Here is a 22986-nt window from a genome sequence, read left to right as displayed (position 1 = left end):
TGTACCTTCATACACAGCATGAAAGCCCTTTCCCACGTAGTTGCTGCTGCTCCGAAATTCAATCCACAATCTACTATCGCTGGATATAATTGGCTCTGGGATCTTGTCGCCACAGTAACGGCCTGAGAAAATAGCAGTGAAGTACGGTAACCATTAGAGATCATACAGCCCCACTGTGTTTATTTCAGATGGTGAGGACTAATAGCTGCAGGACAATACCGATGAGTGGGGCTTTCTTCCAATGTCCATCTCTGACCTCTATGTAGTCGTACCAGCAGAGCCGGCTACGGTACACATCCAAAGAGGTAAAGTTCAGCATTATCTAGAACAGAGGATAAAACAGAATGTGCTACATAAAGCACTGCATACAATCTGCATACAGCAAGCACGGAATACAAAGATCATTTCTAATAAACACGAGCCAATGTAAAGCCGCACTACCACACCTACAAACTTGTCAGTTGGTTCCGGATAATAGACCTACAGCAGGCATGTCCAAACTAGGGCCCTCCAGCTGTTGTGAAACTACAAGTCCCATCATGCCTTGCCACACTTTTGTGATTAGGGAGTGCTAAAACTATGGCAAGGCATGCTGGGATGTGTAGTTTCACGACAGCTGGAGGGCCACAGTTTGACCATGCCTGACCTACAGTGTCTAGATGGACCATCAATAGGTCTACTCCAAAAGGTCAACGTGCAATAGATTGACAGGGTCAAAGGCCAATGTGAAAAAGCTAGACACATGACATGACTATTTTTTTTTTTTAACCAGCGTTTTTTCCTAGCTTCACCATCCATGTCAGCATAGAGGGAGAATATAATAGTGTGCCAAGTGCAGCAAGGCATCGAGCCCAAAGCCTGGTCAGCCATGAACGGGTACGCATGACACTAATTGGGGGTCTATGTCTACATTGACAACCCCCCCCCCCTCAAAAAAAAAAAAACACCTTTATGACCCTGACCACATTTTGGGGTCTATCTAGACACTGCCTATCTACCCCTTGTCGGTTCTCATAGGAAATAGAAAGCAAATATGGCAAAACCATGTTACCGTGCAAAGGGAGAGTTACACTTTTTGGTACAGTTAGAATTAGGAAAGGGGGTGTCCTATGTCACCTCTAAACTGCAGTGTAAAAAAAATGCCCAGTAAGTGCCCGCATTTGTGTCCTTAATATTGCAACATGATTTGTAGTGTAACAGAAAAGCATAACGACCTATACACCCGCACACATGACACTGAAGTATAGATACCTTCTCCCCGGGCGTGACAGACAGTCGCCATACACAGTGCACATATGCCGAGTAGCCATTGGGGTAACCTGGAGATGAGAAGTTCCCCTGACTTTCCTGCAGTGTCTCCCCACAAGCTGAGGAAAGATATTAAAAACAAGAGTGATCAGTTATATTGGGGGGCAGGGACGGACATTATACTGCTACACAGTCTGGGGGATAGAGGACTGATGGACATGGCGGGGGACGGACATAATACTGCTACACAGTCAGGGGGATAGAGGACTGATGGACATGGTGGGGGGGTGGACATTATACTGCTACACAGTCTGGGGGATAGAGGACTGATGGACATGGCGGGGGACGGACATAATACTGCTACACAGTCAGGGGGATAGAGGACTGATGGACATGGCGGGGGACGGACATAATACTGCTACACAGTCAGGGGGATAGAGGACTGATGGACATGGCGGGGGACGGACATTATACTGCTACACAGTCAGGGGGATAGAGGACTGATGGACATGGCGGGGGACGGACATAATACTGCTACACAGTCAGAGGGATAGAGGACTGATGGACATGGTGGGGGGTGGACATAATACTGCTACACAGTCAGGGGGATAGAGGACTGATGGACATGGCGGGGGACGGACATAATACTGCTACACAGTCAGGGGGATAGAGGACTGATGGACATGGCGGGGGACGGACATAATACAGCTACACAGTCAGGGGGATAGAGGACTGATGGACATGGTGGGGGGTGGACATAATACTGCTACACAGTCAGGGGGATAGAGGACTGATGGACATGGCGGGGGACGGACATAATACTGCTACACAGTCAGGGGGATAGAGGACTGATGGACATGGCGGGGGACGGACATAATACAGCTACACAGTCAGGGGGATAGAGGACTGATGGACATGGTGGGGGGTGGACATAATACTGCTACACAGTCAGGGGGATAGAGGACTGATGGACATGGCGGGGGACGGACATAATACAGCTACACAGTCAGGGGGATAGAGGACTGATGGACATGGTGGGGGGTGGACATAATACTGCTACACAGTCAGGGGGATAGAGGACTGATGGACATGGCGGGGGACGGACATTATACTGCTACACAGTCAGGGGGATAGAGGACTGATGGACATGGTGGGGGACGGACATTATACTGCTACACAGTCAGGGGGATAGAGGACTGATGGACATGGCGGGGGACGGACATAATACTGCTACACAGTCAGGGGGATAGAGGACTGATGGACATGGCGGGGGACGGACATAATACTGCTACACAGTCAGGGGGATAGAGGACTGATGGACATGGCGGGGGACGGACATAATACTGCTACACAGTCAGGGGGATAGAGGACTGATGGACATGGCGGGGGACGGACATTATACTGCTACACAGTCAGGGGGATAGAGGACCTATGGACATGGCGGGGGACGGACATTATACTGCTACACAGTCAGGGGGATAGAGGACCTATGGACATGGCGGGGGACGGACATTATACTGCTACACAGTCAGGGGGATAGAGGACTGATGGACATGGCGGGGGACGGACATAATACTGCTACACAGTCAGGGGGATAGAGGACTGATGGACATGGCGGGGGACGGACATTATACTGCTACACAGTCAGGGGGATAGAGGACTGATGGACATGGCGGGGGACGGACATTATACTGCTACACAGTCAGGGGGATAGAGGACTGATGGACATGGCGGGGGACGGACATAATACTGCTACACAGTCAGGGGGATAGAGGACTGATGGACATGGCGGGGGACGGACATTATACTGCTACACAGTCAGGGGGATAGAGGACTGATGGACATGGCGGGGGACGGACATTATACTGCTACACAGTCAGGGGGATAGAGGACTGATGGACATGGCGGGGGACGGACATTATACTGCTACACAGTCAGGGGGATAGAGGACTGATGGACATGGCGGGGGACGGACATAATACTGCTACACAGTCAGGGGGATAGAGGACTGATGGACATGGCGGGGGACGGACATTATACTGCTACACAGTCAGGGGGATAGAGGACTGATGGACATGGCGGGGGACGGACATTATACTGCTACACAGTCAGGGGGATAGAGGACTGATGGACATGGCGGGGGGTGGACATAATACTGCTACACAGTCAGGGGGATAGAGGACTGATGGACATGGCGGGGGGTGGACATAATACTGCTACACAGTCAGTGGGATAGAGGACTGATGGACATGGCGGGGGATGGACATAATACAGCTACAGTCAGGGGGATAGAGGACTGATGGACATGGTGGGGGGTGGACATAATACTGCTACACAGTCAGGGGGATAGAGGACTGATGGACATGGCGGGGGGTGGACATAATACTGCTACACAGTCAGGGGGATAGAGGACTGATGGACATGGTGGGGGGTGGACATAATACTGCTACACAGTCAGGGGGATAGAGGACTGATGGACATGGTGGGGGGGTGGACATAATACTGCTACACAGTCAGGGGGATAGAGGACTGATGGACATGGCGGGGGAAGGACATTATACTGCTACACAGTCAGGGGGATAGAGGACTGATGGACATGGCGGGGGACGGACATTATACTGCTACACAGTCAGGGGGATAGAGGACTGATGGACATGGCGGGGGATGGACATAATACTGCTACACAGTCAGGGGGATAGAGGACTGATGGACATAATACAGCTACAGTCAGGGGGATAGAGGACTGATCGACATGGCGGGGGAAGGACATTATACTGCTACACAGTCAGGGGGATAGAGGACTGATGGACATGGAGATAATAACTTCTTATATCATGGGCTTACTAATAGCAACAGAACTTTAGAAGTGGCCAGATCACAGAAGCCCAATATAAATCCACTGTCCCGGCAGAGATGTAATAAACCAGTATTGGTAGCTCCTGCTGTGTTAGATCAATAATACATTGTGCAGACAGTAGGTATGTATGGGAATAACTGTGCATAGTCTCCTGCACAGTGGCACAATGGTTAGCATACCACTAATCACATTAATGAGTGGTTTTAATTTAACCTCACTGTCCTAAGAAAAAGAGGGAAAGCATTTTTTTGCATGAATGCCTACAATCAAATCTCCATCAGACTGAAATCAGTATTAAATAATGAATTGTCTTTTATAACATTTAATCAGAGCAATAACTAGGAGCAGATGTTGAAAACAAAACCAAACAAAAATAAAAAAAAAACACCTAGACATAAGATCCCAGCTCTTCCCCACACATAGAAAGGGCAGACGAGGTGGCCGGCGGAGACAGTGACTGTCTAATTGCATGTCCTCTGTGGTACAGCTCTTCCCCTAACCTCCAACCCTCCCCACCACTCTTTCTGTAGTCGGCCTCCACTCGTGATGATGTCATTGTCATGTGACCTCCAGATCTGAAACAGATGTTAGGATTTGCGATACCCACTGGAGGCTACAGACTCATATCGGTGTCAGACGTAGGGTTAATATACCTCCCAAGCGGGTGTTTTTTATTGACGCAAGGCACCAGTGTCCTCTCTTTCCTTCCGAACCTACCCTATTTAAAAAAAAAAGGTAGAATACTACAGAAATCCATGGAAAATCTCTGCAATTGAATGCCCAATAAATGTCCGCCAGGCCCCTGAATTTATGACAAAATGAACCATATGTACTATCGTTTCCCCCTGGAAGTACAGCAATGTGGTTGTAGTGTTGTCATTTGTGTTGCATTTCCCATTTATTGGAAGTTGAAGCAACCATAAAATTAGCAGTCGCAGAACAGGAAAAGGAAAGGCAGCAAAGGAATTTAACAACACTGGCTCATAATGTTCTGCGCAATGGCCTTGAGGATTCTGAAGGAATGGCGTGCTAACATATGGGGTCAAATGTAATAGGGTGCGAGAATTAGAAAGTGAGAGATTCGGGGAGAGTTTCACCATTTATTTATTTATTTAATGAAATATAAAATGGTAAACCAAACTCTCTCACTTTCTGATTCTCACACCGTATTATATTTTGGGCCATGTGGAGTCTTTAGTTTCTATATATTAAACCTTGGACAGAGATAACAGTGGGCGGAGATAAAATACCAGCCAATCAGCTACTTACATGTACATCATTTTTTTTTTTTAAAACACAGCCTGTAATATACAGGAAATAATGCTGCTGATAGGACCAAGCGCTGCTAATCACAATCATTATAATGAATTCTGCAATCTAACAGGTCAAAACCGAGATGCTTGGCACACTTTAGGACCCAAAAAATATTGGTCCAGTTTTCCAGGGCCATGTGAGCTCACCTGGTAGGTCCCTAACACAGAGACTAAGTCCAGGGTGCTGGACCCCTTAAAGGCAGCACACTAGTGAGAGGCGAAGCTGTTAGTGTAAGAAGCAAAAGCTGCGTGTTTTTGGCTAAAAAATATTGGCCCACCAATCAGGGTTCAGGGACCTCATCTGGTAGGTACTTCAACCTAAAGTTGCCCATAAACAGGTCCGATTTGGACGGATTCCGATGGTTCAGGCCGATATATAAAATCGGGTGAAATCGGCCATGTTTGACATGTGATCAGATCTGATGCACGTTCCTGTACGCATCGGATAAGAACCTGTAGAGGTGCATGTATGATCTATCGGAATGGCTCCCATCAGTGGCACAGCGTGGGTGCTTTTTTTACAGCTGCGATGTAATGCATCCGATTCCCCTTGAACTCCCAGGGAGCCCTAGCAGGGAGCTCAAGGGAAAAACAGGTCAGACTTGTCCCTCACACCAAGCACCTCCATTTTGCTCTATGTTAGATTGCGGAGTTCATTATGATTATTCTGCTTAGCAGTGTTTGTACTATAAAGCGGACATCAGCATCCTTTTTTTTTTCTGTGTGGAAGTACAAGTCTCAGCATGATAGCGCCTCTCATTAGGTCTGCAAGTAGGGTGTGCAGTGCAAGGTCCCCCTCCCCCACGCAGTCTGCAACATGGCAGTTAGGAGCCATTTGGCTGGTACTTTATCTGTCTTCAGGGCTTAGTACATAGACTTTTATCTGTGGCAGCTGGAGACTGACGTATACTAAACCTGGGGTACTATGTGGCAGGCATATACATAGCAAAGTTCTGCACTTCTCCAGGAGACGATGCGGTTAATCCCTCCGCTCCTGGAGTAACACTGCACTGACACTTCTGACCATTGCAAACAAAATACTTCCTCTGGTTGTCAGGGAAATAGGGAAAGCCTCCACTCAGAGGGAGAAATAATGGGAGCTTGTACAGGGCATGACTGATAGGCGTGAGAAGAAAAAGAGACAAGTATTTAGAAGAAGGAAGGATAAAGCCAAGAACAAGCGTATGCTAATATATGGACAGCGGGAGCATTGTGTCAGCGCAGTCAGAGTGAGATGGGCTGAATGCGGACAACACTAATGTATAAGATCAGACAGAAGGATTTCATGCCTGGTGCCCGGACCAGCGCTATACATTACCTAATGCCGGCACAGTGCGATTCCGCGCTGCACGCGCTTTCTGCATCAGTGCTGTACAACCTGATTACGGAGGCTCCAACCAACTTTATAAAGAGGTTTTAGCACTTAAAGTTGTAAACAGGACGGAGTAGCCAATCAGCAACTAGCTATCATTTAGCATCCTAGCAAATGGCAACTAGAATCTTACTGGATGCTATAGGCAGGTGTCAGAGGTGCCACTATAAGAAACAGTGGGCCTGCAATACAGATGCCGGGTGTGCATGCGTCTAAGTTGCAATGTGTAGACTAGATTGTAAGATCCTCTAGCTTACAATCTTACCCTCTTCCCTCTTATTGTCAGAGCTCTTCTCTTCAGCTCTCCCAAACTCAGCGATCATCTTCATCCACACACATCTCCATCTTTGGCCACCAGCACCTAGTAGTACGCTGATCTATTCTACATCTAAGCCAGGGGTGGCAAAACCGGTCCTTGAGATCTACCAACAGTCCACGTTTTCCAAATCCCATAGCTGGTGCACAGCTGTAGCCATTACTAACTGTCACATTTTGAAACCTGCTGCATTCATTCATACTATAGATCCACAGGTGGCCTGAAAAACCATGAACTGTTGGTAGATCTCGAGGGAAGTGGTACATCTGTCAGAACAGACTTAGGTCTACAGTCATTAGGTCGACCCCGGAAGGTCGACTGTCCCCAAGGTCGACATGGCCCAAGGTCGGCATGGGCCAAGGTCGGCATGGGCCAAGGTCGGCATGGGCCAAGGTCGACATGGGCCAAGGTCGACATGGGCCAAGGTCGACATGGGCCAAGGTCGACATGAGTTTTTCACTGTTTTTTGACCCGAATGGACACAGTTGGAGTCGAACCGCAGCCGCTCGCTATGCTTCGGGCACACTATTTTATTCTCCCACCACGCCCTAGTGGATGGTAGGGCATGAAATACCGCCTGTCGGCACAAAAAACAGTGAAAAACTCATGTCGACCTAATGACTGTCAACCTAAAACCATGTCGACCTTGGCCCATGTCGACCTTAAGTCATGTCGACCTTAGTCTGGTCTGACAGATGACCGTTTCCCATCTCGAGGACAGGTTTGCCCCCCCCCCCCCCTGATCTAAGCTGTACTGTGTACTGAATTGTGGCACTCGTTACCTATACTTATTTTTCTTATTTATTTACTGTAATGTTAAGGTTTTGTCTCCCTGTACTGTTCCTTTGCATGGCACTGCGAAACACGTATAATAAATAAAATATAATAATAATAATTATAGACTATTTCATTCATACAGAGTTGCAATCTCAGACACATTCATGGAGAAGCACCGAACTAGGTGAATATGCCACAGCCTACACACAGACATAGCCTAGAACTGGGGTAGCCAACCCTAGTCCTGGAGAGCTACCAACAGTGCATGTTTTGCAGGTCTCCTCACAGAATCACAAGTGAGCTAATTAGCTCCACCTGTGGATCTTTTAAAATGTATCAGTGATTAATGAGTGCAGCTGTGCAGCAGCTAGGTTGTCTGGAAATGGTGAACTGTTGGTAGCTCTCGAGGGCTAGGGTTGGCTACCACTGGCTTAGAATATATAACAATGATCCAGCAAGGTGTGTATAGCACAACCTGTACACCAGGTATGGGGAACCTTCGGCCCTCCAACTGTTGTGGAACTACACATCCCAGCATGCCCTGCAACAGTTGTAGCAAAACTGTAACAAGGCATGCTGGGATGTGTAGTTCCACAGCAGATGGAGGGCCGAAGGTTCCCCATCCCTGCTGTACATAGACACAACTAGGATGTATAACACTGATCCAGCCAGGTGTGTATACCACAGCCTGTACAATAAAGAACTAGGGCCCTTATTCAGATCTGATCGCAGTACAAATTTGTTCTCAAAATGGGCAAAACCATGTGCACTGCAGGGGGGGGGGGGCAGATGTAACATGTATAGACAGTTAGATTTGTGCGAGTTATTTTGTTTCTGTGCAGGGTAAATACTGGCGCCATCATTTTTACACTGCAATTTAGAGTTTCAACACACCCCACCCAAATTTAACTCTCTCTGCACATGTTACATCTGCCCCACCTGCAGTGCACATGGATTTGCCCATGTTGAGAACAAAGGTGTACTGCGATCAGATCTGTATAAGGGCCTAGGTGTGTATACAAATGCCTGTATGCTAATACAGATAGTGCATACACCATGCCAGTGCACAATAGCGTTACCTGTGCAATGATACAGCTTTCTAGCTTGTGCAATGTCTCCAGCACTGAGTCGTGTTCTCTGTCCGATTGATGGTTTCACTCCATTGACTTCATATTGTGGTAGGATTGTGTCTAGGAAAATCCCTCTGTAACAAATACAGCGAGGAGGGAAACATTAGTCATACATGGACTTTTTGCTTTGTTCGTGTCATTCAGAAAGATACCCAAATACCCAGCCAGCTTTTCATTCTACCTTCTTCATGTGCATTTCAGCCATGTCTTTATATAAAGAGACAGTGTTGTTCCTTAGACACCGACAGTATGACCATGATAAAAGCTTTAACATTGTCTGTACACTCAATTAAGATTACATTTACCCAGGTTTTCTGGATAATTGCAAAAGGTTAATAAACAAACAAACAAACAAAAAATCAACAATCATCTGCACGACAAATATAAACTTCTGCGGTGTTGTAATATAGATCATGCAAAAAAAAGTTAACACTCCCTGTTGCTTGCTGGCCAAAAGTCCTGAAAGTCTTCTTGCAATATACACTATAATTTTACAGAGAAAATCCCCTCACCACCATACACAGAAGAAGCTTCTTTTATACAATCCTCACCTGGAAAAAGTATTGCGAGCATAGTGCATGATGCTGTCAAAGTCATAGATCTCTCCTAGAGATTCCACCTCTTCTGGCTCCATTTTCAGGAAGTTATACTCCTGTCCTGAGGAAATAACAGTCAATCAGATAGAACCGCAGTCTATGATTATCCTAAAAGATTCCTAACTGCCAATCAGAAACAAGGAAATTGCTGGCACCACACCTGAGGAGTCTGGCGTGTCCATATTCTATTGCTTTTGTTTTACTACCTACCCTTATAATAGAAATGAACGGTTTTCATGGAAAGTCTACACTATGCTTATAATAATAATAATAATAATAATAAAAACACATCTGACATCATAAAATATAGTTCCTACAGCCCCAGCCCACCAAGAACCCGGTTGGATCTTCTCCCCTTCTCAAGTACCCGGCTGAATGTTTTCCCGAATGATGGACACGTGGTCGTCCCGATCTGGCCTTGTGTGTTCATGCCAGAATCCTATGACATGACCCAGCTCATGAACAACAATCCCAAATTTGTCACAGTTCTTTCCAATGGAGATAGCTTGGGGGCCTCCTCCACGTCGGCCCACATAGGAGCAGCATCTGGATAGGAGAAGACAACAAATAACATGGAATATCTCAAATTGTAGAGGCCCATCCCAAACAAGTTCAGCTTTTGAAGTGTATTGGTACATTACCCGCAAGGTCGGTAAGTGAACACTATATAGCTGTCCTCGTCGGTCCTCTCCAGGAAGGTGACACACGTGTGCTTTTCCCAATGACGCATTGCTTGGCGGAATATGGCTTTCTGACTGCCTGTGACGTAGGCAGGCAAAGATCAGGAGACAGACAGAAGGTGAGAAGATCATAAAGAAGGAAAATCATTGACCATAAAATGAGGAGAGCATATACAGTACATATGGGAATGGGAGGGGGAGCTGTAGCAAAGCTTGGAGAGAAATAAAGTAGATACAGTTCTCTCTCTATCTCTCCAGGCACCTTCTGTTATTTTACTGGATGCGTAAAGTACCAACCAGTGGGGCAGATGTATTAAGCTTGGTGAAGAGGTAGTGGAAGGTGATAACACGCCAATCAACTTTTAACTGTCATTTTTCAAACAGCTGATTGGCTGGTGCATTATCACCTTTGACCAGGCTTAATCCATCTGTCCCAAGGCAGTACAAGGATGGGGATAATCAGAAGGCAGAGGTAGGACAGAACAGAGCACAGGGAACATGATAATATGTACAGTAAGTAGAAATAGCGAAGGACACTAGGGGGGTATATTTGCTAAGCTTTTATAAGTGATGCTGCCCACCAATCAGGACTCTAGAGATTATTTTCTTGATGGAGATAAATACATAAATGTTATGTACTATCTGATTGGTTGTATGGGCAACATCTCCCACGCAGCTTAATAAATAAGCTCCGTGGGATGTTCTTGGAATTAAAATAGAGATACAATAGGAGGCAATACAGTAAAAGGAGACCCAATACCAAAGAGAAATCTGAATGTACAGAAAAATATAATACAGCTAGATTGTTCTCCAGGGATAATCTCCAACTTGGTCCCCTGGACAATGAAACAACTTTGTTCTCTTCCTTTATCCCAAATTATCCCACCGCTCACCAGTGAAGTTTCCACTGACGACATAAGGAATGATCCCATTAGGCCACACTCGCTCCGGTCGAGAGGTAGCAGCTCGTCTTCCACGAGAGACCCTTCTGTCTGTCCTTCCACGTCTGCCGGCCTTTGATGAGCCATTCCTAGCAGCACGGAAAACTGGGGAAAGGAAGCGGATACTAAACATGGACATCGAAAAACAGACACAACAACAGCAGCCACCAGAAAGAGAGAAGATAGTGAAGTGGATAGGGGACATAGTATGGGGTTTAGGAGAAATTGGTGGGGGGATGGACACGAAAATAAAAGAGGATTTAGGAGTCTTTAAAAGCAGGAGATAGAGGACGAGGGGGATACCGGCTCATAGGGGGACAATTAAAGATGCTGGACCTAAAAGACTACAACACAGAATTCTTGTACATGTGACAATTCTGGGGACTGACTTATCTAGTACTGGGTAGGAACCCCCTATCCCTTGAATCAACCTGAAATCATTGTGGCATGGATTCAGCAAGGTCCTGTAAACATTCTATAGAGATCCTGGCTCAAAGTAACAAAACAGCATCACTTTGTACACTGCACTCACTCTCTCTAGGGTCTACCGCTCCTGACCATGTAAACCTATGTGATTCTCGCATGAGATTTGAACTTTTTAGTTCAAACTGCACTGTGTTTATTTTGCCTTGTGATGCGCGTTCCCGTGTAGTCCATATCACAAGGCAAAATAGTAGGTGCAAGCATGTTTGTACTACATTGCATCGTGTCTAGTTCATATAGCACTCTGTATAGGGAATCGCATGCGATATGTTCTTTACAGATTTAGATTACATATTGTAGTCTAGTCCAAATCCTATGTAGATCAAATAGCACAGTGTATAAAGTGCAAATCGCATAGCTATGGAGTCTAAATTGCATAGCACACTGTGTGTGGGCACTATTACTGTATAACACACAGCCCTACATCATTTAAACCAGGGGTGGGGAACCTCAGGCCCGGGGGCAGGGCCGGTGCAAGCCCTGTTACCGCCCCAGGCGACCTGCAGCCCCTGCGCCCCCCCGCGCCGCTCCGACCCAGTCCACAGGGGAGGCACACGGGGGGAGGGGGGGTTGACAGCAGGCACCACCTGCGGATTACAGGGGGGTGGGTGCACGCCTCTCTGCAGCTGACTGGGGGGGGGGGGCAGCGGGCGCCTGCAGTGGATTGCTGCGGTCTAGCAGGGAAGGGGGGTACAGTGGCACCACTGATTGCCAACTAACTCCCGGGGGGGGGGGGGCAGCGGGCTTAACACTGCAGGCAGAAAGGGGGAGCGGGCGCCTGCAGCAGATCGCTGCCGTCTAGCAGGGAAGGGGGTGCAGTGGTGCCGCTGATTGGCAACTAGCTCCTGGGGAGGCAGCGGGCTTAACACTGCAGGCAGGGGGGGCGAGGGCGGGGACGTACGGCTCACCTGCTCCCTGCTAGTACGAACTCCTGGTCACGTGCTGTACAAGGCAGCGCAGAGCTTTCTTCTTCCTGCTCTCCTGCAGCTCTTTACCGCCCTCTAGTGGCCGGCGCCCTAGGCAAATGCCTAAAGCTGCCTAGTGGTGGCGCCGGCCCTGCCCAGGGGCTGTATGTGGCCCCCGTAGCCGGTCTGAGTGGCCCGTCCACCTGCCTGGCAGCTTTGCCAGGAGTAAAGTAAAGTACAGGGGAAATCTCGTGTGAGGTTGGTAGGTTCTCGTGAAATTGCTCTTTATCAACAGCAGCCGGAGACTGTCAGTGCTATTCAGCGGCAGCCGCCGGAGCGTGGGGCCTCAGCAGCAGGACAATTTGTAAGATAATTTTTTACATATTGTCCCCGAAGGATTTTTTCCCCATACAAATGGCCCTAGGCACAAAAAAGGTTCCCCACCCCTGATTTAAACCACTGAAAATTGAAATGTTTATTTAAGGAAAAATTTGGCAATTGTAGTGTCCGCTCAACATCCATTTCAACAACAGTAAGGGGTCTATGTACTAATACTGGGATAGGTAGTGGGAGAAAGACTACAAAGCTATCCACTCCCAACTGTTATTTTTCAAATGCAGCCTGTAACGTGGTAGTTCTGGCTGGTACTTTCTCTCTCTCTCCAAGACATATTGGGGAGATGTCTCAAGCCTGGTGAAGTGATAAAGTGGAATGTGATAACGCACCAGTCAATCAACTCCCAACTGTCATTTTTCAAACACAGCTTATTGGCTATTACGATATCACCTTCCACTTTATCACTTCTCCAGGCTTATTACATCTGCCCCAAAGTCCCAAAATATTTTTTATTACTGATCAAAAGGACATGTAGTACTTCCAGATTTGATCACAGGTCTAAAGCCATGTACACACGGCAGCTATAGGGGCTGATATCGCTGGGAATATGGTCGCTGGCGACCATATTGCCAGTGATGGGAGTGTGCCCCGGCGATAAATCGCCGGGTGCGCGCTCCCGTTTTCAGCCCCGTTCTAATCGCTGATACCGACGGCAGAGGTTTCTTTTCATCAGCGACCATCTCTGGTTGCTGATGAAAAGGGGGCAATATATGGCCCCCCGTGTGTACGCACCTTAATTCAGATAACTAGCCGAGGGGAAGCGTAATCAATTATGTGTGTTTTCTGCAGGCTTCGATCAGATACATTTCTCTTAAAGGTGCCCATACACAAAGGTACAATTATTGTATACAATTTGGACTAGATCGCATCGCATCTCATAGGTTTTGGAATGCAATGAGATGAGATCTAGAACAAAAACTGTGTGCAGCACATACCATTTCAGCTGTGCAATGAGATGATTGCTGGGAGCGCACATCTCATTGCACCGAGCAGTTGTACCATGTATGGGCACCTTAAGAAACTGGGGACAGTAACACGTGATGCAACTGCAAAACTTCTAAAAATCTATGGGGTTGATCCCATCAACCCCAAAGGTTTAGAGGTACCGTTTTAACGCTGAAAATGGCACCCAAATTAACCCTAACTCGCACCCTTCGCAGGGTCGAATTTGCTAAGAATTGCTCATACCCCTGCAAGCATTTTTCAGCAAATTCAGCCCACTGTAAAGTGCGCCTGGTGTTGTGATGATTCGCAAACACCGGGCGCATCCGCAGCCTTCGGGTGTAATAGTATCGATCCCTATATATGAGATTTTCCCCACATTCAGTGCAATACCACTGGAATAACCATCCAGTGATGTCACAACACACGGCAATATGATGTACAGATACTATATAGATAATACAGGGAGGATTCAATTATCCACAAGAATGTAAGAGAAAATTCATCAAACTAAATATATATAAATATATATAGGAATTGAAATATTTTTTTCCCCCAATAACTTTGTGGTCTATAGCATGGCCCTCCCGCTGTTGTTGAACTACATGTCCCAGCATACCCTACTAGACTTTTGTTATTTGGCCATGCTAAATCTGTAGCAGGGCATGCTGGGATGACGTCTAAGAACCAATTGGCAACATTTATCATATGCAAAGTGTTATATATAGCTAAAACTATAAATAGGCCAGTGTTGCACACCTCTACAATCTTAAAGGAGGCACAATAATCAAATCTGCATATGGTCGTAGATACACGCCTTACTATTAGAGGTAAACAACCTCTACTATGAAATGGGGAAATAAATCTGCCACTATTGCCTCTACATGTGCTGGGAAATTCACAGGAACAAAAGGCTACTTTATATTGGTGTAGCCAGTTCTTCAAATCCTCTGCCTTTGGAACCCAAGTTGTAGATTGTTGTTGAATAAAAGAGGACACACCGGCAATAATGTTATTGGACATCCTTCAGGGATGGATTGATACCACAACCCCACAAATCCCTCTATTTTTGACTAAACTCCACTTGTTTTTATTCCGTATGGACTGGATAGAGGCTACTGTTGATAGAGGCAAATCTGTGGATTTTTATTTTATTTTATGGGAACCTTATATACCTACTCTCCCGTCCCTCTTACCACAAGACAAATGATCCATGCTAGCTTAATAACCACTACATTGTATCTAACCAGAATGAGAATGTGATTGTAATATTCACTGCCTCTCCTTAAATCAGGGGTGAGGAACCTTTTTTGTGCCAAGGGCCGTTTGAATGGGGAAAAAAAATCCTTCGGGGGCCATATGTAAAAATTTCTCTTACAAATTGTCCTGCTGCAGCCGTCCCACGCTCCGGCGGCTGCCACTGAATAGGACTGACAGTCTCCGGCTGCTGTTAATTAAGAGGAATCTCACAAGAACTACCAACTTCTTGCGAGAATTCCCCTGTACTTGACTCCTGGCAAAGGGTGGGAGGGCCACCCAAACCGGCTACGGGGGCCGCATACGGCCCCAGGGCCTGAGGTTCCCCACCCCTGCCTTAAAGTAACCTTTAAGTGTCTTATATGATGGCTGGACAAATACAATTTAATATGTTCTATGTTTATTTGAACTTTATATTCTATACGACAATATGTTTGTTGTGTAACATATATACGTCTCAATAAAAAATAAAAAAATAAAAATGTATGTTATTTGACGTATTTAGGATATACACCTCCACACGTTAGAAGCATGGCTTCAGAGTTCGCCAAAATCCTGCTCAGCCTCATCTTTAACAAGCTGACAGTCGTCGCCACATCTGCAAGCTATCATTTGGGCTGCTGACCCAGACGTTGCTGTAGGATCAGATGGGTGAATGTATCCCAATCTGGGCTGGTCTTCCTCACAACCTTCCCCAGGCTAGCAGCCAACTTCGCCACTCTCTGTGTCAGTGCCATGTCAGCGCACTTCGAGCAAGAATTTCCCTAGTGCATGCAAGTGATCAGGGAAGTAATCCGTAGTAGGTACATACAGTACAATTAACAAGGCTATATTACATCATACAGATCGCAAGAACACCAAGAAACTTGCACTTTATCTTTAGCACTTAAGGAGAATGTATAAAAGAGGTTTCTTGCTTTAATGAAAACAATTATATATGTTTAATCAGCAAGGCCAAAACTTGTCACTGCCAAGTACAAGGACGTCTCTGGCCGTCACCGTGTGTATGTGAAGATGTCGTCACTTCATTTTATACTGCTGATGAAGCAAACACCACATGATGCACATTGTTTGTGTACTTCCCTGTCATCGCGCCATGACCTTACTTATCAGGACAAGATTGATAATGACAGAACACTCTGTACAGACATGCAGAACCCCTGCAACACTCTCCTGCTGAATTCTCACCAATCGGTCGTTTCCCCTACTGTATAGGTGAGGGAAAGGATTCCAGTAAGAGTTCAGAGGGGGCAGCCATTTTGTGCGCTGAAACTATCAAATTCACGGCTTAGCAATGGTAACCGTTTCTATTGTATTGAAGGGCTGAATTGTAAAATGACTGTAGTTCAGCCCATAAAATAAGTCCACTCTGTGCAGGCTACATACACACTCTAAGGAGTTTAGTAGACAAGCTGTCACTTGTTTTGCTCTCAGCAAAAGCAGAAATTACCTCATTGTGTTAGGTAAGAGATAACTCTCCATCTGGGAAAGGAAACTTTTCCAACCTACGGTAATACGCTCACAACATGCGCCCCTTGGGTTGGCTCGGCTGGGCGTAGTCTGAGCATTGGTCTCATCAGCAGAGCTGTCCTTTACGGATTTAAAAATTGCACATTATGCATATGGTTTTTACTAAACCAGAAGTGGTGGGATGTATTACATTCAAAATGCAATGCTTGATACATTACACCCACATAGCATTGTCCAGGCTGTTATTACACATGGAAAACAACCACTGGTTAGGAAGCAGTTTGCTGACCAACTCCAAATCACATTTATGTGATGGCAATACAAGAAAACAAATATAAAAGTATACTAAGACAAATACTACTGTATGGAACCCCAAAACACCATTGCAGTACCAGATATGACCACTAGGCTCATGAGAGCTTTTCCATTCTATTCTAACCAGATGAATTTAAAAGGACTATGGGGTAATTTCCTAAAGAGTCTAAAAGTGAAAAGTGGGGCAGCTGTTGGCCATAACAACCAATCATGTTCTAATAAAAATTTACCCCCACCCCCTCCCCCCCCCCCGATACCTGTGCAGGATGCATAGCCCGATGTGTAAATTCCGCAGGTATGCATGGAATGCATACACTTAAACTTTCATGCACCAGCTGACAAAGTAAATGTGGGCTGAAAGCCATGAAGCCACGGGCTTGTCCTGACAAAATGCACCATTTGCAGACATTGCAAACATCATTTCAGTTTGTGGGATTATAGGGGTGAGTGGGCTGCTGGAGTGTACAGTATCATTCATTCCTGCAGATGCCATCCTAATACTAGATCTGGTTATATTCTCTCTCTCTCTCTCTGGTATCTTCTCTCATGTCGGCGCCACTTGAGGAAAGCTGGTCTCTGATGATTTTGCAAAGTACACACTTCTGCCTGTCAGCTGCATCCTCTGTACATCTTCTCTATAATAAACCACAATTAAATGATAATCCTGCACGTTGTTGGACTCCCCACTTAACCTTATCATTTTATGCTGACAACTGTAAAGCTGGGCTTTTTCCTGTAGTCTAGATTAGCTAGCAATGGCTTGCCAGCTGCTGCGTGTAGAGCTGCAAGTCACGGCATGCGGAGAATATTAGGGACATATGTATGACACAGTTCTCTTCCCTATCCGGGCTCCTGCTTCATTGCAGAGCAGGACGCTTTAGCACCTGTACTAAGTGGGTGAGCACATGGGCAGCCCCCTTCCCAAAACCCCAGCATGCTTGGTAAGACCTCAGGTAAGAGCGCAGCACTGGTCACATTATACATTGCTGCAAGGGGAATGTGAACTTTGTTCATGACTAATTATACTTGTTAGACTCCAGTACTGGCCCCCCTTTCTGCCTGGGCCCAGGACATAGATGAGATACAAGACTATGATCCACTCTCCCAGGAGTCTGCTAGATCCCTACAAAATATATCACACCAAAGCTCAGGTTAGCATTACTGCCTCACAGCCCTGAGGTCTTGGGTTTCCGACCAAGTCCCTAAATGTGTAAAGTTGAAGGTTTTCCCTGTGTGGGTACATTGTCCCCTTGGGTACCCTCCAGGTACTCCAATTTCCCTTCCTCCCACATTGCACATACGCACAGGATGTTACTGTAAGCTCCACTAGCGCCCAGATTGATTGATTGGTCAGTATTTTATGTAATGCGCTGCAGAATATGTATGTGTTATATATAAATAACTGGAAACAAAAATAGAACCAGAAGTATCAGTTTGGTTGTACAAAATAGAAAATAAATGATAAGAGACCTTGATACATTCTCACGCAAATCTAACAGGACAAATGAACAACAGAGGTCACTGGCGTAAGTAGGAATACTCTGCGGTTTATTGACGGATTGTGTTTATGCACAATATGTAAAAGGGCAATGGTTTTACATGGCTGGGTCTTGCTAGTAAAAGGCATTGGCCATATAAATATTGGGCTTTGTAAACAAACCTCTATCGAAAAACTGTCAGGTGGCACTCAAAGGGTTAAATGCATAGGGTCATCCCAGATTAATACTACTATAGGCACAGGCCATAACCATCCGTCCCCCCCACCCCCCCCCCCCCCCCACCCCCACCGCCACCGCCTGGTCAATCTGTTTAAAATCTGCTCTGACTCACTATTCATTGCAATACACAGACTCTACACTCCAGTTATACATCTGTGCACGGTGTTCCTCATATGCCTAGTACACTAGAGCAACATCTACCACAGTCAGGCTTAAACAGAAGCCAATTACCTCAGACTGACATTAACACTTGTCATGGACATACCCCAGTGACTGTGAATGGGGATGTGTGGGGCCTAAATCAACAGCGATTCTACAGTTCTCTGGCTTTTCAGATGTGTGTATACGTTTGATGCTTCATCTGTGCAGGGTCCTGCTGTCTGCACACAGAGGCAGGGAACACAGGAGTTCATGTATAGTACTAACCCATTGGATCACATTAGAATAAAGACATTTCGGGCCAAATGTAATAGTGTGCGAGAATTAGAAAGTGAGAGATTCTGGCCGAGTTTTCCAATTCTGTAAAAGCGGCAGTCATTTACACTGAAAAGCCAGTTTGATTTTGCCATGTAGTTGATTGCCCCTTTAAACAATTTATGAATAAATAAAAATTGGGGAAAATTCTCCTAGAATCTCTCACTTTTTGAGTCTCACACACTATTACATTTGGCCCTTCATTGCTATTGTTGTACTAGCTAGGGAATTTGTCAAAATAGGTGTGTGTGTGTGTGTGTTTCCACACCAGTGCTCACTACCCTATGGGGCACTGAGCACTTTTGTGCAAGATGAAGTCGCAGTTTGGTGCGGCAGTCCAGTTGCGGAACTTGTGAGTGGTTGGCCCAGGGTCAAAAATATAATTTTGGGCCCCTCCTCAACTCCAATCCAAGTGCACAATATGCCATTCAGCATTGGGTGGCAGCAGTGGGCCCCTTAGTCCCCAGGGACCCCGGTGCAATGCACTCGCTGCAACAGTGGTAGTTCTGCCCCCGCAGCAGGCTGCATACAGGTTTGCCCGTGTCGAAGACTTGTCAGCAACCGAAATCCCCCCATAGGCCTGCATTTGTATCTCGGTAATTGCAGGGTTGCCGACTTTGATATTAACCTCTCCGGGAGAAGCCCGGAGAGGCAATACGTCAGAGGAGGCAGGGGCAAGGCTGACATCATTTGGCCCCACCTCCCCATGCCATAAAACCTTGATTCGCGGGCCGTGGTGAGGGGCGGAGCTTAGATGCCGCTCTCGTGTAATTTATTTGCCCCGCCCCCTCTCCGCGGACCCATGATTTGCAGTAATTGAATCAGCGGGGAAGGTGGAAGCGGGGCTCTGGCCAGCAAGCGGAAGACTTAACCACCTTCCTGAAGGCCCGGGAGGCAGACCCGATTTTCGGGAGCCTTCCGGCCATTCCAGGGGGGTAGGCAAGACTGAGTAATTGTAATTACTTATATTGGTACTTGTGTAGTTTCACAGTAGTAGTTCCGTCGTCAGCATAGCGTCCCTGTCAGAATCAGCGTAGTGTTCCCACGGCCAGTGTAGTCAGTCAGCGTCCAGCATAGTCAGTCAGAAGTAGCGTAGTGTTCCCGCGGCCCCTTAGCGTCGCCAGTGTCCCTGTCAAAGCCAGTGTAGTGTTTCCGCGGCCAGCATAGTCAGTCAGCAGTACATTGTATCAGTTATGGCTGCCGACAAATTAAGTATATTTAACCTGCCGCAGACGCAGGAGGAATCAGTGAATTTCTTACAGCCTCACCAGTATCACTTTTTGTGAGCGTCATCTCTTAATTTCGAAGAAAACCACTGTGCTGTATAATAATAACCTTCTGCTCCGTGGATTTAATGTCACAGCCCCAAAGCCGGATTGGCGGTCTGGGCAAAATAATGGAGTAGGACGAGAGTCCGGTATTATTTTGTGGATCCGGAGACTGGGGTTCATACCCAAAACATAGAACGCCTGTGGGGATCTTGCAAGTGGCGTAATAAAAGGCAAAGGGGCACTGCATGCCAAAATCTGGACTCATATCTTCAGGAATTTATTTTGTACAAAACTCTCACATACTATCCACATCAGCCCGAAGCATGGCGAGCCCCGCAAGGGGACGCGTTCTGCATCCTTCCAGCTTGTTCATACCCCCACTATCCACGTCGGCATACAGTTGATTTGATAAAGTGTGGTGAGCGCAGCAAGCCCGGCAAGGGGATGCGGAATACATGTAAAGTTATCCGCGTGCGCTCGCCACGCTTCAGGCTCAGTGGCTCGCTGCGCTCACCAAACTTTATAAAATCAACTCCATGCCGACGTGGATAGTGGGGGTATGAACAAGTCGGCAGGACGCGTAACGTGTGCGCTCGCCACGCTTCGGGCTGGCGTGGATAGTGAGGGTTTCAAATAGAGGCATTTGCCAGTATGTAACATGGAGCACTGGCAAATGCCTCCTTTATTGTGCAGGAGACGCACGTGCTACCAAACCCCTAACCCTGTCAGCAGGGTTGCCGTACCCTGCCGCAATACTTATTGTCTCAGACAGACGGAGTGCCTCTCTGCTGGCGCCTGCATGATCCCCTCTACGCCGGCGCTGTGCGAGAGGCGCTCACTAGGCTCGCCAGAGATGCCGGGGACAGAGCTGCTTCTCCTGGGGACAGTACGGTGACTACGCTAGGCAGCCATTGGGCTACGCTGACAACATAGCACAGGCTGCTGCTGTGAAACTACACAAGTACCCTTATATTTTATGTGTCCAAAGCCCTGAATCAACAACAAGACAGGAGGATGAATTCGGGAACGCCTATGGAAGTATAAGGTGATAAAGCAATTGTGGAAAGACTAGTAAACAGTTAAAAAGTATTAAGAAACGTAGAAATGGAAGAAAGCCAGCCATAAATAGAGGAATGTGGTTTCTGCAGAGACTGAGTGGGGTGAAAGGCAGATAAAGGCAACGTGTGGGATTAACATCCCAGGAACTGCATATTGAGATTCAGCTGGCTTCCAGCTAGAGTGTAATAAATACATATAGGGCTGACATGCCTCTAATCTGCGCTACACACCGCGTGCCTCTTCCAGCCGCTGGAGAACACATCCTGCAATCCCTGCACCGATGGCGTCATACAACCATCAAATGAGGGGAGTCACAGTCATAACATATTATGGTTTAGAATGTTGTGAAAAGAGGCGAGATAGGAGCCAGAATATTATGACTTAATACCCACTAATTCTGCGTATCAATGCTCCATAAGATTACTGTTTTTCTACATGTTAAGAGGCTTTCTATTCTACTTTGTTCCGTTGCAATGCTATTTAAGAGTATGGTACTTTAGGGAGAAGAGATTTGGATGAAGTTTTGTATGGATTTAATAAATCTGCTTGAAAAACCAAACAGGCTGATCTTGCTACTAGACTTCAGGTGAGAGTGGTCTCTGTATGGATCAGGAGATTATCATCCCCACTGGCGCCAGCAGTTCCCCCACATATAATAGCCGGCAGACTTTTCTATGGCCGCAGGCTGCGCTAAAGTGTTGTCCACAAAGCAGTCTGGAGGGTCTTGTCCAATCAGCTGGATCGGCATTGTTCTTAAAGCCTGTTAACTGGTCTGTAAACGTCTTCAGACTTTCATGCCTGGAGTAACAACATTGTCCAGCACGAATAGGGGAGAATAGTGCCGAGCTAGGGCATTGGGCCCCTGCAGTTCTGCTGTGTGTGGGGGATGAAGGTCTATTGACAAATCTTATTTTTTACCCCTAGCCAGGATTATACGTGGGGCTTAGAACAAGAAGTGCTCTATTCTTTTCTAAAAAAATAAAATAAACTTTCCTAAAGGTTCCGCTGGTAATGTAACTGCCGACATGTCTCACTGTAGTGGGTCAGTAATGAAGGAGAACGAGAGGGTACCCTGCTCTTCTTCCTTGTGCACAGATGTTTTTGTGGCAGATTATTTTTGGTCTGAATCAAAATTAATGGTATGCAGATGACAGGTCGGCAAAAAAAAAATCTACACCATATGGTCACCGTACGGTCGACATGGTCAAAAGGTTGACAAGGTTTTGGGGAATTTATTTAGAATTTAACTTTTTTATACTTTGCCATCCACGTGGAATTTGATTGGGAATAGTGGCGAGCACAGTAAGACACTGAGCTACATGACACTAATTTTGGGGTCCAAGTGAAAAAAACAAAATAAAACCAGACAACCAAACAAAAATAAAAAAACACAAAAAGAAAATAATACAACATGAAAAGATCAGGTCACCCTTTTCATGTATTGACAATTGTACAGTCTCCTAGAG

At 46.4% G+C, this 22986-nt stretch overlaps 1 protein-coding gene across 1 annotated transcript in view; it reads right to left on the bottom strand.

The window, feature by feature from the left end:
• Window positions 1-22986, bottom strand: part of BMP1 (bone morphogenetic protein 1) — a 63585-nt gene that overhangs the window by 18242 nt on the left and 22357 nt on the right. The window contains exons 3-10 of the mRNA XM_083184819.1: window positions 11183-11335; window positions 10251-10368; window positions 9977-10155; window positions 9565-9670; window positions 8963-9087; window positions 1252-1367; window positions 220-322; window positions 6-122 (exon numbers count right to left, since the gene is read on the bottom strand). Of these exons, the coding sequence (XP_083040945.1) occupies window positions 6-122; window positions 220-322; window positions 1252-1367; window positions 8963-9087; window positions 9565-9670; window positions 9977-10155; window positions 10251-10368; window positions 11183-11335 (1017 nt within the window). The remainder of the gene's footprint in view (window positions 1-5; window positions 123-219; window positions 323-1251; window positions 1368-8962; window positions 9088-9564; window positions 9671-9976; window positions 10156-10250; window positions 10369-11182; window positions 11336-22986) is intronic.

The sequence above is a fragment of the Crinia signifera genome, chromosome 4 (genome assembly GCF_055691185.1).
Source record: "Crinia signifera chromosome 4, ASM5569118v1, whole genome shotgun sequence".
Taxonomy (NCBI): domain Eukaryota; kingdom Metazoa; phylum Chordata; class Amphibia; order Anura; family Myobatrachidae; genus Crinia; species Crinia signifera.
The sequence above is the reverse complement of the archived record's forward strand: the minus strand, read 5'-3'. Positions and strand labels throughout refer to the sequence as shown.